At 43.0% G+C, this 18,219-nt stretch overlaps 1 protein-coding gene across 6 annotated transcripts in view; it reads left to right on the top strand.

Annotated features, from left to right (window-relative positions):
- LOC101096867 (phosphatidylinositol 3,4,5-trisphosphate 3-phosphatase TPTE2) overlaps positions 1-18,219 on the top strand; it is a 206,431-nt gene that overhangs the window by 166,639 nt on the left and 21,573 nt on the right. For 5 of the 6 annotated variants that reach the window (XM_045052406.1, XM_019825824.3, XM_045052408.1 and 2 more), the window contains 3 exons: positions 9,090-9,151; positions 11,134-11,214; positions 17,703-17,808. In XM_045052406.1, coding sequence (XP_044908341.1) covers positions 9,090-9,151; positions 11,134-11,214; positions 17,703-17,808 — 249 coding nt within the window. Of the gene's footprint in view, positions 1-6,928; positions 7,007-9,089; positions 9,152-11,133; positions 11,215-17,702; positions 17,809-18,219 lie in introns of all 6 variants that reach the window. The other variant, XM_045052410.1, reaches the window with a different exon arrangement.

The following is an 18,219-nucleotide window of genomic DNA, read 5'->3' as shown; positions in this document are numbered from 1 at the left end:
GGTTTTGGTATCAGGGTAATGCCAACCTTGTAGTATATATTTGGAAAGTTTCCTTCCTCTGCTATTTTTTGGAATAGGTTGAGGAAAATAGATATTAATGCTTCTGTAAATGATTAGTGGAATTTACCTGTGAATCCCTCTGGTTCTAGACTTTAGTTTGTTGGTAGTTTTTTTTTTATTACCAATTCAATTTAGTTACTTATAATTGGTCTGTTTAGATTTTCTTTTTCTTCCTCATTCAGTTTTAGAAGATGGTATGATTCTATGAATTTTTTTCACCTCTTCTAGATTATTTGTTGACATATAATTTTTTTGTAATACTCTTACAATCCTTTTTATCTCTGTGGTATCAGTTCTTAACTACTCTTTTGTTTCTGACTTTATTCATTTGGGTCCTATCTCTTTCTTTCTTGAAAAGTCTAGCTAAAGTTTTGTCAATTTTTTTTTATCTTTTTAGGGAACCAGCTCTCCATTTCATTGATCTTTTCTATTTCTTTTTTAGTGTCTATTTTGTTTATTTTTGCTCAAATCTTTATTATGTCCTTCCTTCTACTAGCTTTGGGCTTGTTCTTTTTCTAACCCTTTTAGGCACAAGGTTGGGTTGTTTGTTTTAGATTTTCCTTATTGTTCTTTTTCTAACTCTTTTAGGCACAAGGTTGGGTTGTTTGTTTTAGACTTTCCTTATTTCTGGAGGTTTGTTTGTATTGCTATAGGACTTGTCTCTTAGAACTGCTTTTGCTACATCCCAAAGACTTGGGACTGTTGTGTTTTCATTGTTATTTGTTTCCATGCATTTTATTTCTCCTCTGATTTCTTCATTGACCCATTGGATGTTTAGTACCATGTTATTTTGCCTCCATATGTTTGTGTTTTTCCACTTTATTTCTTGTGACTGGCTTCTAGTTTCATACTGATGTAGTCCAAAAGATGCATGATGTAATTTCAGTCTTCTTAAATTTAGTAAGGGTGTGTGTACGTGTGTGTGTGTGTGTGTGTGTGTGTGTGTGTGTGTGTGTGTGTGGTCTAATATGGTATCTTTTCTGGAGGGTTTTTCATGTGTATTTGAAAAGAATGTGTATTCTGTTGATCTTGGACGGAATGGTTTATATATCTGTTAAGTCCATTTGGTCTAACAATGTCATTCGAAGATACTGTTTTTGTATGCATTTTCTGCTTGGTTAATCACTCCATCAATGTAGGTGTTACAGTCTCCTATTAAAGTATAATTATCAGTTTATCCCTTTATGTCTGTTAATATTTATCTATTTAAGTGCTCCAACGTTGGGTGTGTGGATATTTACAATTGTTATACCCTCTTGTTGGATTGACCCATTTATCATTATGTAATGCCCTTTTTCTGTGTCTTATTACAGTGTTTATTTTAATGTCTGTTTTGTCTGGTATGAGTACTGCTACCCCAGCTTTTTGTTTGTTTCCATTTGCACCGAATATCTTTTTCCATCTTTTGACTGCCAGTCTGTATATGACTTTAGGTCTGAACCGAGTCCCTTGTAGGAAGCATATAGATGTGTCTGGTTTTTCCATTCTGTCACCCTATGACTTATGATTGGAGCATTTAGGTCATTTATATTTACAGTAATTATTGATAGGCATGTACTTATTACTATTTTTAAAATTTTTAAGTTGTTTTTATAGTATTTCTCTGTTCCTTTATTCTTCCCTTTTTCTCTTTCCTGTGATTATAACTTTTTAGTGTTATGCTTAACTTTCTCTTTTAAAAAAATTTTTTTTTAATGTTTACTTTTTTGAGAGAGAGAGAGAGAGACAGAGTACTTGTGGGAGGGAGGGGCAGAGAGAGAGGGAGACACAGAATCCGAAGCAAGCTTCAGGCCCCGAGCTGTCAGCACAGAGCCTGACACAGGACTCGAAGCCATGAGCTATGAGATCATGACCTGAGCCCAGGTCGGACACTTAACTGACTGAGCCACCCAGGTGCCCCTAGCTTTCTTTCTGTTTATTTTTTGTGTATCTATAGGTTTGGGGTTGTAGTTACCACGAGGTTCACGTATAACATCCCAAGGGTGTAACAGTCTGTATTGAGCTGATGGCCACTTAAGTTCAAACACATTCTGAAATAACTTTTTTACTCCTCCATGTTTTATGTATATGTTATCATATTTACAACTTTTTATTCATAATATTCTTAATTCTAATTATTGCCTTTTTCTCTTCCAGTTAAGTCCCTTTAATATTTCTTATAAGGCCAGTTTAGTGGTGATGAACTCCTTTAACTTTGGCTTACCTGAGAAACCCTCTATTTCTCATTCAGTTCTGAATGATAACCTTGCTGGGTAGAATATTCTTCGTTGTAGGTTTTTTTCCCTCTCAGCTCTTTGAAAATATCATGTCATTCCCTTCTGGGCTGCAAAATTTCTGCCAAAAAATCAGCTGATAGTCTTATGGGGTTTCCCTTGTACATAATTTTTTGCTTCTTACTTGCTACTTTTAAAATTATCTTTTTTAAGTTTATTTTTGAGAGAGAGAGAGAGAGAGAGCGAGAGAGAGAGAGAGAGAGAGCGCACATGAGCAGGGGAGGGGCAGAGAGAAAGGGACAGAGAATCCAAAGTGGGCTCCACGCTGACAGCAGAGACCCTGACTCAGGGTTCAAACTCACGAACCAGAAGATCATGACCTGAGCCAAAGTCAGGAGCTCAGCCAACTGAAGCCACCCAGGCACCCCTAAAATTCTCTGTATCTTTAACATTCAACATTCAACATTCAAATTAATAATTTTAATTATTATGTGCTGTGATGTGGACCTCCTTGGGTGCATCTTGTTTGGAACTCTCTCTGCTTCCTGGACCTAGATGTCTGGTTCCTTCCTCAGATTAAGGAGGTTTTCAGCTATTATTTCTTCAAATAAGTTTTCTGCTCCTTTCTTTTCTCTTTCTGGGACCCCAAAATGTGAATGTTTGTTTTCTCGATGTCATCCGGAGGATCCCGTAACCTACTCATTTTTTAAAAATTTTCCTAATTGCGTTCAGCCTGTGTGTTTTCCATTACCATGTCTCCCAGGTCACTGATTTGTTCTTCTGCGTCTGCTAATCTGGTGATTCCCACTAGTGAATTTTTCATTTCAGTTATTGTGTTTTCAACTCTAGTTTGGGCTTTTTTGTTTTCTTTCTCTTTGTTGAAGTTATCAAGGAGTTCTTTGTCTCTTCTCTCCAGTACAATAAGCATCTTTATGATTATGACTTTAAACTCTTTATCAGGCATATTGCTTATATCTGTCTCATTTAGTTCTTTTCCCAAGGCTTTGTCTTACCCTTTTGTTTACAGGATGCTCCTCTGTCTCCTCATTTTACTTGACTTTCTGCATTTGTTCCCATGAATTAGGCAGCACAGCTACTTCTTCTAAATTTTGAAGGGATGGTCTTGTGTATGGTCGTTCCCTGCATAGACTGTGTGTGCCTGGTGACCTTGGCTGACTGGAGCTGTGAAGGGCCTGGGCTGTGGGTCCCAGAACACTCCATGCTGGACTGTCCTGGCAGCATGGCCAGAGCTACAATAGGCCTTGGCCAGGGCGGACCCTGGGCTCCCTGCACACAGGGCATCCCGACAGAACGGCGAGGCTGAAGTGAGTGTGATCCAGGGAGTCTCTGGGCTCTCCACGCACAGGGTCCTTGGCAGAATGGCTGGAGCCATTGGTGCAGCCATAGGTGCGACCGGAGGGATCCTGGGGCTGTCCGTGTAGAAGGTGCCCTTCACTCTAGGTCCTGGAGCTGAGGCACAAGCTGGGGGTCCCAGGACACTCCATGTAGGGGACTGGAGTGGCTGAGTTAAGGTGGCATGCAGGCCAGTGGTACTCTTCCCAGGAGATGCCCTACTTCCCAGGACAGCTGTAGCTGAACTGGATGTGCACGCCAGGGCAGTCCTGGGGCTCTCCGTGCAGAGGGTGTCCTGGGAGGACAGTTGAAACTGAAGTGGGTGCAAGTCGGCATCCAGGGGTGCCCCCATGGAGGGGTGCTCTGGCAGGGTGGCTGGAGCTAAAGCAGGTATGAATTGGGAGGTCCCCGAGTGCGCTGCATTAACAGAGCTTTAACAAGCTGCCTGGAGCTGAAATGGGGCAAGCCTGTGTTCTGCGGTGCTTCGCATCTGTATCACCTTGGTACAACAGCCAGAGTTGTAGTGAGCGCTAACCAGGGGTGTCCCGGCGCATGTAACACTGGGGCTGCCTTGGTGGGACAGCTGGGGCTGGAGTGGATCAGTGGCCTGGGGCTCGTTGAGGTGGCAGGCCATCTAGGGCACCCGTACACTGCTACTATTCCCAGTATCAAGGTGGAGGGGAAGCAGAAACTGTGTCGCTTACCAGCTTCTCTGACCCGGAGAGAGTTCCAGCAGGTCTCCCATTGTTTGGGAGAAGTTGTGGGACTGGATCTTTTGTATACTAGTTTCTCTCTCTCTCTCTCTCTCTCTCTCTCTTTTAATTTTTTTGAGAGAGAGAGAGAGAGAGAGAGAGAGTAGGGCAGAGGGAGAAAGAGTAGGGCAGAGGGAGAGAGAGAGTAGGGTGGAGGGAGAGAGGGAGGGAGAGAGAGAGAGAAAGTGAGTGAGTAGGGCAGAGGGAGAAAGAGTAGGGCAGAGGGGGGGAGAGAGAGAGTGAGAGCGAGAGCGAGAGCGCGCGCACGCGAGAGAGAGAGAGAGAGAGAGAGAGAGAGAGAGAGAGAAGGGCAGGGAGAGAGAGAGAGTAGGGCAGAAGGAGAGAGAGTAGGGTGGAGGGAGAGAGGGAGGGAGAGAGAGAGAGAGTGAGTGAGTAGGGCAGAGGGAGAAAGAGTAGGGCAGAGGGAGAGAGAGAGAGTAGGGTGGAGGGAGAGAGAAAGAGTAGGGTGGAGGGAGAGAGGGAGAGTAGGGTGGAGGGAGAGAGGGAGGGAGAGAGAGAAAGTGAGTGAGTAGGGCAGAGGGAGAAAGAGTAGGGCAGAGGAAGAGAGAGAGTAGGGCAGAGGGAGAGAGAGAGAGTAGGGTGGAGGGAGAGAGAGAGAGTAGGGTGGAGAGAGAGAGAAAGAGTAGGGTGGAGGGAGAGAGGGAAGGAGAGAGAGAAAGTGAGTGAGTAGGGCAGAGGGAGAAAGAGAGAGAGTAGGGCAGAGGAAGAGAGAGAGTAGGGCAGAGGGAGGGAGGGAGAGAGAGACACACAGACAGACAGACAGAATCTCAAGTAGGCTCCATGCTCAGCATAGAGCCCAATACAGGGCTGGATCCTATGACGCTGGGATGCATGATCTGAGCTGAAAACGAGAGTCAGACTGTCAACTGCCACCCAGATGCCCTACTGGTTTCTCTTTTAGACTTTTTCTCTACCCTGGGGCAGATGAATCTGCTCGGTCCCTCAGTACCGTCCCTCCCCACCACAGTTTGCAGTGTTGGGCGTGGGGAGTCCCTTCATTCCCACGTCTCCCTCTCTCTTGCTGTTCTCTGTGTGGTCTCTCTATCTTGTGAGCAGCGGGAGCTGTTCATTCAGCCCTTGGTTCTTCTGCAGGTGGAACTGTGCTTAAATAGGTGCAGATTTGTTGTGTCCAGATACGAGGTGAGTTCAGGATCTTCCTATGACGCCATCTTGGACTGGAACTCTCCTCTTTTATTTATTTTTTTTTTAATTTTTTTTTCAACGTTTATTTATTTTTGGGACAGAGAGAGACAGAGCATGAACGGGGGAGGGGCAGAGAGAGAGGGAGACACAGAATCGGAAACAGGCTCCAGGCTCCGAGCCATCAGCCCAGAGCCTGACGCGGGGCTCGAACTCACGGACCGCGAGATCGTGACCTGGCTGAAGTCGGACGCTTAACCGACTGCGCCACCCAGGCGCACCTGGAACTCTCCTCTTTTAGCTACATGTTAGGTGCTTTAAGCAGCTCTAAGGGACACACGCGCGCGCGCACACACACACACACACGCACGCACACACAGCTGGGGTCAGGAACATTGCCTCAGTCTCTGCTTACAAATTCCAGAATATAGAGTATAAATTGTACATTGTAGGGAGGGTAATGGATGCAGCTGAGAAAGAATAAAGTTTAAGGACTGTTGTAAGAGATCATATAAACTGGTATTAAGATGTCTTTGACCATGTGAAAGTTGCTTCAATGTGTAGAACCTCAGTTTCTCCCTCCTTATGCAGGGTATTTACCTCACAAAATTGTTGTAAAGATTATATGAGATCTGTAAAGTATTACCCAAGTGTTAGTCATCATTATGAAAGCCAGTACTGTATTGCATTTAGAGATGCAAGATGCTTCTGCCGACTTCAGGATAACAAAGGCTCTCTCGCAGACTCCCTCTAACCAACTTGGTGAATATTCTCCATTCCCTTTATAAACACACCTGTGGTGTTCCCTGGCATCTTGAAAACTTGCAACTAGTAAGCTTCAATTTAGCGTGCCTGTGTGTTTCTTCTTCCACCAGTGTCTGTCACTTCTACTTGTTATTATGCTTCTGCCAAAGAATTAAATGTTACATAGATCTGTAAAATGGCAGAGTGAACAGAAAGCTATAATTTTATGAGCCCTTAGTTGAAAGTTTCAAGAAGGTTCAATGAAGTTGAGCGGCTACAATAAAAATTGCAGCGGAATTAAATGCAAGTAAGACTAGGGGCACCTGAGTGGCTCAGTCTGTTAAGCATCTGATCCTTGGTTTCAGCCCAGGCCATGGTCTCATGGTTGTGGGATCGAGCCCTGCATCAGGCTCTGTGCTGACAGTGTGGAGCCTGCTTGGGATTCGCTCTCTCCCTCTCTGCTCCTCCCCTGCCCCTCCCTCTCTCTCAAAATAAATAAATAAGCTTAAAAAAGTGCAAGTGAAACTCATATGAAACATGGGGAGGAAAAACCCCAGCAGTAAAATCTAAGAGGCTTCTCTACCTAGATTGCTTTAAAGAATCTGAAACTAGAAATTATAGATGATGCAGTGGTTTCTACCACAGGCCTGGCCTTTCCAAGAAAGAATTCCAACTGGGGAGACACATATTTAAAAAGTTGAAACCTCTGTCCGGAATCGGAAGGTTAGTGAATAAGTGTATATTTATGTTTGAAGTTAAAATTAAGTATTAAAGGTAATACTTTTCATACAATCATTTTCATGATTCCCTGCTCTACCTGACTTGACTGGATGAGAGGGCATCTACTGTGTCTTTGGTTGTACACAACCACAAGGGCATGAAATCTGCAAAAATATTTTTCAGATGGGAAGATACCAGTATAGACATCCAGAGATGTCCTCCAGAATTGAAATGTTAACAGTCTATACCACTGAGAGCTGGGGTGTTAATAGTCAGGATTTCCTTTAGCAAGAAGCCTTTATGTATCATAGCATTGGGTGGTACCAAGTCTTTTTTGTGGGGGGAGCCTGGATGACCCAGTTGGCTGAGCGTCTGACTCTTGATTTCAGTTCAGGTAGTGATCCCAGGGTTGTGGGATCCCCATATGCAGCATGCAGCCTACTTAAGATTCTCTCTCTCTCTCTCTCTCTCTTTCCCTCCCTCTGCCTCCTCCCCAACTTGCACTCTGTCTCTAAACTTTTAAAAAAATGATAGTCTTTTTTTTAGAAGTACTTGGCTTAGAATGTTTTTCAAACTATGAGTTGCAAAATAAGTTTGGATCATTAAAAAAAAAGAATCGAATAGAAAATAGAATGTATCTCAAGTTAAAAAGGTAAGTTTGAAATTACATAAAGTAAGTGTAAGTTCAGCACGCACTGGCTAAGACAAAAGCTAGAAGTAACTGTGGAAATAAAAGAAGCAACATATTTTTTAAAACAAATTTTGTATAGCGGGACAAAAATATAAATTAGAATAAAACAAGAAACTTTGAGGATGAAATGACTGAAGTCAAGGGTTTGCTTTAAAATGCTATAGAAGAGGGGAGCCTGGGTGACTCAGGCCACTAAGCATCTGACTTCCGCTCAGGTCATGATCTTGCGGTGAGTTCAAGCCCCACATCGGGCTCTGTGCTGACAGCTCAGAGCCTGGAGCCTGCTTCCAATTCTCTGTCTGCCTCTCTCGCTCTCTCTCTCTCTGTCAAAAATGAATAAACATTTAAAAATTTTTTAAAAAATAAAATGCTATAGGGGCGCCTGGGTGGCGAGGTCGGTTGAGCATCCGACTTCGGCTCAGGTCACGATCTCGCAGTCCGTGAGTTCGAGCCCCGCGTCAGGCTCTAGGCTGATGGCTCAGAGCCTGGAGCCTGCTTCCAATTCTGTGTCTCCCTCTCTCTCTGCCCCTACCCCGTTCATGCTCTGTCTCTCTCTGTCTCAAAAGTGAATGAACGATAAAAAAAAAAATTAAAAATAAAATGCTATAGAAAAAAGGAAGAAAAATGGGGAGAGGGAAGAGGAGAGAGAAAAGTACACAATATGATACACTCTGGGGAACAGATACATGGGGGTTCATTATACTATTCTCTTTACTTTCTTACATGTTTGGTAGCACACTTAAAAATAGGGGTGCCTGGGTGGCTCAGTTGGTTGAGCGTCTGACTTCAGTTCAGTTCATGATCTTGTGGTTCATGAGCTGTGCTGACAGCTCAGAGCCCAGAGTCTGCTTTGGATTCTGTGTCTCCCTCTCTCTCTGCCCCTCCCCCTTCCCTGCTCATGCTCGCTCTCTCTCTTTCTCTCAAAATAAATAAACATTAAAAAAAAAACAGCTCAAAAATAGAAGGAAAAATGGATGTTGTAAATGCTTCGTCATGTTTTGGGTTCTGATGACGTTTTATCTTCTATAGGTACTTTCACTTAGGTTAGTTAGAAAAACAGAGTGTATAATTAGCTCTTAATTGGTAAGTAGCTCTTTAGCTTCCGAGTCCCAGAATAGACCTCACTGCCTCTGCCTGCAGCTGTGATCCCCAGCCGTAGCGACTCAAGAACCGTACACGAGTGCACATGTGTGTCCCTGCGCACAGGACAGAATTCCAGGGACAGCTCCAGACCCACGAAACAGCTTTGCCTATTCCTGAATTGAAACATTTTCAACAAGCACTTTCAGAGCGAAAGAAAATCAATCCAAACTGAGCTCTCTGAATATTCATGACAGCATTTTTATACCAAGTACTGCCACGAACAATGGTTCATGGACTTCTTTTCTTTTCCAGGAAGAACTGGAACGATGGCTTGTGCCTGCCTTATTGCCAGTGAAATATTTACAACTGCAGAGGTAGGAAAGATGTGACCGCAGGCTCTGTCTTATGCTGATTGAGTTCGATAGTTCTGAAACCTCACTGGTAGGACGTTAAGATGATTCTTTGAGTTGTGGCGCTTAACAAAGTTGTAATTGGGGAAGCAGTTATTAGAAAGCCTGGTTTTGATACTTCCTTGTTTAACTTGCACTGGTTAGCAACTGACCTAGGTGCTTCTTAACTCTGGGCCAGGACTAGAGTGAGGTCAGTGAAACACTCACTTCAGGCACAAAATTTAAGGGAATGCCAAAATTTTCAGTCACTAAGATAAATAATCTAATGCATTATTTTTAACGATCAAAATGAATGCAAAAAAAATCCATGGTATATACAATAATACCCAACATTTTATTTTATTTAAATATTTTTTATTTTAGAGAGCGAGTGAGAGAGCAGGGGAGGGGGGCAGAGGGAAAGAATCTCAAGCAGGCTCCACGTGAGGCTCAATGCTGTGACCTTGAGATCATGACTTGAGCTGAAGCCAAGAGTCAGACACTCAACCTACTGAGCCACCCAGGCATGCCAATAATTCTAACATTTTAAATAAAGACGGCTCAGGCGCACCTGGGTGGCTCCTTTGGTTAAGTGTTCGACTCTTGATTTCGGCTCAGGTCAGGCACGATCTCACGGTTTGTGGGGTTGCGCCCCAAGTCGGGCTCTGTGCTGACAGCACGAACCTTGCTTGGGATTCTCTCTCCCCCCTCTCTCCGCCCCTTCCTGCTTGCACTTGCTCTCGCTGTCTCTCTGAAAATAAATAAATAAATTTTTAAAAACTAATAAAATATGTAAATAAAGACAGGGACAAAGAGGGACAGAATTAAGATGAGGTAGGGTCAAGCAGTCCAAGTGCAAAAAAAAAAAAAAAAAACAACTCTACAATTGTAATGCTTCCTTCACTTCACCTCATCCCAGCCCCGCTCTTATGCCCCCAGTTAGGGGACTTCCTCCTTCCTCACAAGAATAATATCAAGACTGGTTTGATAAGTTCTCTAAAGGACTTCAGACATCCTTAGAAGTAGTAAATAGGAGTGCCTGGGTGGCTCAGTTGGTTAAGTGCCCGACTCTTGGTGTCAGCTCAGGTCATGATCTCACCGTTTGTGAGTTCGAGTCCCATATCAGACTCCATGCTGACGGTGTGGAGCCTGCTTAGGATTCTCCCTCTCCCTCTCTCTCTGCTCCTCCCCTGCTCACACACACATTCTCTCTCGCTCTCAAAAAATAAATAAATAAACTTAAGAAAAATAAAGAGGTTCTAGGTAGATAAAAGGTACATTTTGCCATGCAGAACAAAGTCTCTCTTGTGTGTTATTAACTTCTCATAATCACTCTCTGTGGGGTCTATGCCCTCTGGAAATTTCTGCGAAGAGAGGGTGGGCTATTTCTGTTTCTTCAAGTGGGGTTCTCAGTGTTAGTTCCACCATGATCCTGCTGAGAAGCTCCCACTGAACAGGGGCACCCAGCAGTTCTGCTCCCCACTTGGCCCACAGTCTGAGAAGGGGCCTTCACATTGTCCATGTGGCCCGCCCTCTAGCGCCACCTTCTGCTTTGTTCCTAATTTGAGACACACAGGTTAGGAAATTGGGTATTGGACAGTGTTTTTCAAACTGGATCCAATCGATCCGTGAGCTGTAAACTCAACTGCATTGGGTCGTGACTGGCATTTTTAATGACAAAATGGAATCGATTAGGATAGAAAATAGCAACAGGTAACTATTGTTTTGTGAAACTTTGGTTTCAGTCGTGTGTGAGTGTGTGTGTGTGTGTGTGTGTGTGTGTGTGTGTGTGTGTGTGTGTAACAAGCCTGCATGTGGCTTTTTGTTGTTGTTAACTTTATTTGGGGCAGCCTCTGCTCAGAGGCTGCTGACTTAAGGAAATAATGTGCCCTCAGAACTTTTAAGGATGCCTTACAAGGAAAAGAACATGCAGGCGAACCTTGATTGTGTGGCCCCCTTTTCTGTAGGACAGCCTTTATTATTTTGGAGAACGGCGAACAGATAAAAGCACCAGCACTAAATATCAGGGAGTGGAGACTCCTTCTCAGGTAAGTTGTGTTTTTCACAAGGGGATTCTTCGGGAAGTTGGTTAAGATTGGCAGCTATTATTTGGTTTCATTTTAGATTCTTTTCCTCTGGTGATCAGGCAGCCTGACTCTGGTGCCTGTGATAGGCCTTGATCCCTCCCAGGGCCCGAGAGCCACAGCTGGGGCCCTCCTGGTGCTCTGCAAACACAAAGTTCTCCCAGGGCATCCATGGTCCATTTTATATTGGTCATTGCTCACAGAGTTCAAGAGTTGATTCCCTTCCCAAAGTAGGAAGGTCTGATTTCTAAGATTCCAGACCCTTGAAGATTATTTTAAGTCACTAGCCTTTGATTTTCCTTATTTTTTTTAATATGAAATTTATTGTCAAATTGGTTTCCATACAACACCCAGTGCTCATCCCGACAGGTGCCCTCCTCAATACCCATCACCCACCCTCCCCGCCCTCCCACCCCCCATCCAACCCTCAGTTTGTTCTCAGTTTTTAAGAGTCTCTTATGGTTTGGCTCCCTCCCTCTCTAACCTTTTTTTTTTCTCCTTCCCCTCCCCCATGGTCTTCTGTTAAGTTTCTCAGGCTCCACATAAGAGTGAAAACATATGGTATCTGTCTTTCTCTGTATGACTTATTTAACTTAGCATAACACTCTCCAGTTCCATCCACGTTGCTACAAAAGGCCAGATTTCCTTCTTTCTCATTGCCACGTAGTATTCCATTGTGTATATAAACCACAATTTCTTTATCCATTCGTCAGTTGATGGACATTTAGGCTCTCTCCATAATTTGGCTATTGTTGAGAGTGCTGCTCTAAACATTGGGGTACAAGTGCCCCTATGCATCAGCACTCCTGTATCCCTTGGGTAACTTCCTAGCAGTGCTATTGCTGCTTCATAGGGTAGATCTATTTTTAATTTTTTGAGGAACCTCCACACTGTTTTCCAGAGCGGCTGTACCAGTTTGCATTCCCACCAACAGTGCAAGAGGGTTCCTGTTTCTCCACATCCCCTCCAGCATCTATAGTCTCCTGTTTTGTTCATTTTAGCCACTCTTACTGGTGTGAGGTGATATCTGAGTGTGGTTTTGATCTGTATTTCCCTGATGAGGAGCGACGTTGAGCATCTTTTCATGTGCCTGTTGGCCATCTGGATGTCTTCTTTAGAGAAGTGTCTATTCATGTTTTCTGCCCATTTCTTCACTGGGCTATTTGTTTTTCAGGTGTGGAGTTTGGTGAGCTCTTTATAGATTTTGGATACTAGCCCTTTGATATGTCATTTGCAAATATCTTTTCCCATTCCATCATTTGCCTTTTAGTTTTGTTGATTGTTTCCTTAGCTGTGCAGAAGCTTTTTATCTTCATGAGGTCCCAATAGCTCATTTTTGCTTTTAATTCTCTTGCCTTTGGGGATGTGAAGTAAGAAATTGCTGTGGCTGAGGTCCGTGAGGTTTTTTCCTGCTTTCTCCTCTAGGGTTTTGATGGTTTCCTGTCTCACATTCAGGTCCTTTATCCATTTTGAGTTTGTTTTTGTGAATGGTGTAAGAAAGTGGTCTAGTTTCATTCTTCTGCATGTTGCTGCCCAGTTCTCCCAGCACCATTTGTTAAAGAGACTGTCTTTTTTCCACTGGATATTCTTTCCTGCTTTGTCAAAGATTAGTTGGCCATACTTTTGTGGGTCTAGTTCTGGGGTTTCTATTCTATTCCATTGGTCTATGTGTCTGTTTTTGTGCCAGTACCATGCTGTCTTGATGATTACAGCTTTGTAGTAGAGGCTAAAGTCTGGGATTATGATGCCTCCCGCTTTGGTCATCTTCTTCAAAATTACTTTGGCTATTCGGGGTCTTTTGTGGTCCCATACAAATTTTAGGATTGTTTGTTCTAGCTTTGAGAGGAATGCTGGTGCAATTTTGATTGGGATTGCGATGAATGAATAGATTGCTTTGGGTAGTATTGACTTTTTAACAATATTTATTCTTCCAATCCATGAGCATGGAATGTTTTTCCATTTCTTTATATCTTCTTTAATTTCCTTCATAAGCTTTCTATAGTTTTTAGCATACAGATCTTTTACCTCTTTGGTTAGGTTTATTCCTAGGTATTTTATGCTTCTTGGTGCCATTGTGAATGGGATCAGTTTCTTTATTTGTCTTTGTGTTGCTTCATTATTAGTGTATAAGATTGCAACTGATTTCTGTACATTGATTTTGTATCCTGCCACTTTGCTAAATTCATGTATCAGTTCTAGCAGACTTTTGGTGGAGGCTATCGGGTTTTCCGTGTATAATATCATGTTATCTGCAAAAAGTGGAAGCTTGACTTCATCTTTGCCAATTTTGATGCCTTTGCTTTCCTTTTGTTGTCTGATTGCTGATGCTAGCACTTCCAACACTATGTTAAACAACAGCGGTGAGAGTGGACATCCCTGTCATGTTCCTGATCTCAGGGGGAAAGCTCTCAGTTTTTCCCCATTGAGGATGATATTAGCTGTGGGCTTTTCATAAATGGCTTTTATGATGTTTAAGTATGTTCCTTCTATCCCGACTTTCTGGAGGGTTTTTATTAAAAAAGGATGCTGAATTTTGTCAAATGCTTTTTCTGCATCGATTGACAGGATCATATGGTTCTTATCTCTTCTTTTATTAATGTGATGTATCACACTGATTGATTTGTGAATGTTGAACCAGCCCTGAAGCCCAGGAATGAATCCCACTTGATCATGGTGAATAATTCTTTTTATATGCTGTTGAATTTGATTTGCTAGTATCTTATTGAGAATTTTTGCATTCATATTCATCAGGGATATTGGCTTGTAGTTCTCTTTTTTGCTGGGTCTCTGTCTGGTTTAGGAATCAAAGTAATGCTGGCTTCATAGAATGAGTCTAGAAGTTTTCCTTCCCTTTTTATTTTTTGGAGCAGCTTGAGACGGATAGGTATTATCTCTGCTTTAAATGTCTGGTAGAATTCCCCTGGGAAGCCATCTGGTCCTGGACTCTTATTTGTTGGGAGATATTTGATAACTGATTCCATTTCTTTGCTGGTTATGGGTCTGTTCAAGTTTTCTATTTCTTCTGGTTTGAGTTTTGGAAGTGTGTGGGTGCTTAGAATTTGTCCATTTCTTCCAGGTTGTCCAGTTTGTTGGCATATAATTTTTCATAGTATTCTCTGATAATCGCTTGTATTTCTGAGGGATTGGTTGTAATAATTCCATTTTCATATATGATTTTATCTAAGCAACCTTATTGATAAGAATGTGGTAATTGCAGGGGACTTTAATACTCCACTTACTTAACATACTTTAATACACCACAATATACTTTCTTTTGAGTGCACATGGAACATTCTCCAAGATAGATCACATACTGGCTCACAAAACAGCCCTTCATAAGTATAAAATAATTGAGATCATACGATGCACACTTTCAGACCACAATGCTATGAAGCTTGAAATCAACCACAGGAAAAAGTTTGGAAAACCTCCAAAAGCATGGAGGTTAAAGAACACCCTACTAAAGAATGAATGGGTCAACCAGGCAATTAGAGAAGAAATTTAAAAATATATGGAAACAAATGAAAATGAAAATACAACAATCCAAACGTTTTGGGATGAAGCGAAGGCAGTCCTGAGAGGAAAATACATTGCAATCCAGGCCTATCTCAAGAAGCAAGAAAAATCCCAAATACAAAACTTAACAGCACACCTAAAGGAACTAGAAGCAGAACAGCAAAGGCAGCCTAAACCCAGCAGAAGAAGAGAAATAATAAAGATCAGAGCAGAAATAAACAATATGGAATCTAAAAAAAACTGTAGAGCAGATCAGTGAAACCAAGAGTTGGTTTTTTGAAAAAAAACAAAATTGATAAACCTCTAGCCAGGCTTCTCAAAAAGAAAAGGGAGATGACCCAAATTGATTTTCCTTTAAAGAGGAACTCAAGTCTTTCACAAACCCCTACTGGGGCAATTCAACTCTTGCAGAACATCACGTCTGTGTGTGCGAGAGAGAGAAAGAGACAGGAGAGGCTGCTGTATTTTGAAAGCGAAAGAAGAGGGGAAATGAATATCTTTCAGAAACGTATTATATACTAGACACAATTGCACTTTGACATATATTATCTCATTTAATACTCAGAAAACCCATGTGAAATATATGCAGTTACCCTATTTCGTCCTTTTAAAAATGTTTTATGATGGACAATTTCAAACAAAAACATCAAAACAGGGGTGCCTGGGGTTCGAACCCCGTGTCAGGCTCCATGCTGTCACCATGGACCCTGCTTGGGATTCTCTCCCTCTGTCTCTGCCCCTCCCTGTGCTCACTCACACTCACTCTCTCTTTCAAAATAATTAATTTTAAAAAAGTCAAGACAGTCTTATAATAAGTCCCCTTATAGCCCTCACAGCACTTCAACAATCATTTTATCACCCATCATTCATTCCCTCCCCAATCTCCTCACACACACTCCCCTTCTCCACTTTTTCTCTGAATTTGGATTACTGTGAAGGAAATCCCAGCCATCAGACCATACTATCCCACGAGTATTTTAATATGACATCCAACATAGATTCTTGAGGGGAAAAAGCACCTTAAAACCATTTATCAAATCTAAAAATGTTAGACCTTAATAATGCCTTGATAATAACAAGTGGCTAGTGCATGTTTAAATTTTCATAATCATCTCAAAATGTTTCTAAAATGTAGTTTGCTTCAGTCAGGATCCAAACAAGGGTCACACATTTCATTTGGTTGCTATATCTCTTCAGTCTCTTGTAGTTTATAGGTTTCCCACCTGTCTCTTTTATAGCTTAAAATGTGTTTATTGCAGAAGCCAGGATATTTATCCTATAGAGCTTACGACATTGTAGACTTTGTTGTAGAAAGCATGCATGTTCATTACCTCCTGTAATATTCTCAAAAACTCTGAACGTAAAATGGTGCCCATTTTATAGATTGGGAAATGGAGGTTCAGGGAAACTAACTTTTTGAATCAAGAGCTCAAATCCAGCTCTGTCAGACTCCAAAGCCAATTATAAGAGCCAAAGTAGGCTCTGATTTTTGTGTTCGGCGGGGGACGAAGTTATTTCGCATTGTTCTCTGGCTGTTTGACTTCTCTACCTCTTGGGCAGGCAAGGCCCCTGCCTTACCCATCTTAGCACCTTTTGCATCCCAAAGTGCTGTTTGTAGGGAACGCTTACTAAACACACTGTTCGTTGTATTAACTCCCGTTGTTTTAAGCTCCAGGAGAAGGAAGGATGGGGGGGCAAAAGCAGCCTGAGGGCCCTGCTGCGTGACAAGCCTTCCGCGGAGAGTAGAGAATCCGGTGGCAGGAGCAAGGGGATGTTAGATGCGACTCCTTCAAGGACGCTCCCTGTACATTTTCCCTTCCCCACCGCTTCTGTGCCGTGCGGTCCCCCTCACTCCCGAACCGGCACACCAGAGGCTGCCACGGACTGTCTTCTGGTTCACTGGCACAACAAGCACTCGGCCTCAGGTTTGGGCGCTGTGTCCTCAGGGCCCCAAGACAGCGTTCCCTCCCTGGGGGGTGGCAAATTGCAGATACCATCACGTTTTGGCTGTGTATGTGGCCCGTTCTGTGGACTACACTTCATCCATCCATAGGCTACGAACTTGCTCGAGCGTTTCTCTTGACTGGCACTTTCCAATGGAAAGTGTGGCAGTTAATCTTATGAACCCTTCCCATTGGGTGGGAAAGAATCTGTGAGCTTTGAAGTCCGTTTGATTCAATGTCAGAACTCTTTCACTTCTTGAAGAAGGAGTCGGGGAGAGGGGCGCCTGGCTGGCTCGGTCAGTGGAGCCTGCAACTCTTGACCTCAGGGTTGTAAGTTCGAGCCCTGTGTTGGGTATAGAGATTACTTAAAAACTAAAAAATAAAATAAATCTTAAAAAAGGAGTCAAGGAGAGGCCCCGTGAGCAGCTTGCCACCGAAGGACTCGGCAAAGAGAATCCAAGGCTTCCTTACAAAAATAGAATTGGGGAAATGGAAAGTGAGTAAACTCAAGCTGGCCACAGGGATAAGAGCATATGTGTCTGTTAATGGCCTGTGGAGGTCTTCTTGAGTTCTTTCATGACTGGGAGGCAACTCCTCACCAAACCACAGAGCTTCCTTTAACTCAGTCACCGCGAAGGCTCCACCCTCAGATTGACCTTTTTCACAGTTGCATCAGGTACATCTTGGTGTCATGTCATAGCTCTTGGTTGGTTCTGGTTAGATGCCCTCTCAGATATGAGCAGCCTAAAAGCAACACCTGGCTCCTTTCTTGTTACTTCCCCACAGCACTGAGTTCGGTATATTTTTTTTGGGGGGGTAGATACTGAGTCATAAGGCAGCGACCATGAAAATGCTTAGTTCTATAATGACACCCAACAAATGTTTCTTTAGTGAATGATTGGCCTTAAGTTTTGTGTTAAAAAAAAAAAAAGAAAAATCGGGAATGCGGAGTTTTTCATCTCCACTTAAATTGAGTCTTCTGTTGTTTTGCAGAGTAGATATGTTGGATATTTTGCGGACGTGAAAAATATCTACAACTTGAATCTCCCTGCCAGAAAAACACTCAAGATTAAAAAAATCGTTATTTATTCAATTCACGGTAAGTGCTTTACATACAATTGGAGAATTGGGCAGGAGGGGGCGATGGTCTTCGTTTTCAAGTGCAGGAGGGTTGCTCCTAGCTCTCTGTACCAAAAATCCTAACTCATGGCCGTCCTCTCATGCATCCTTACATAGGCACCCCTCCCCCAGGAAGAGCCCAAGAGCCCTTTCATGTCCTCTCTTTTCCTTTCCCACCACCAACTAGGGGGCCCCCTCCCCTTCCCTTTTCTCCTGTTCTCATTGCTGCTTTGGCCTCAGCTGGGGGCAGACTTTTCAGAATAGGATCTCTGATGGAGAAGACAGGAAGGGCCCATGAGCCCTGGAGACCACCTCGTCCTCATACCCACCTTTAGCTCAGGGTGCATCTTGGCAGAGGCACCCTTGTATCATTTTCTCACACGTTCCTTTC

This window comes from Felis catus, chromosome A1 (genome assembly GCF_018350175.1).
Source record: "Felis catus isolate Fca126 chromosome A1, F.catus_Fca126_mat1.0, whole genome shotgun sequence".
Classification (NCBI taxonomy): domain Eukaryota; kingdom Metazoa; phylum Chordata; class Mammalia; order Carnivora; family Felidae; genus Felis; species Felis catus.
Note: the sequence above shows the minus strand (reverse complement) of the source record. Positions and strands in the feature narration are given on the sequence as shown.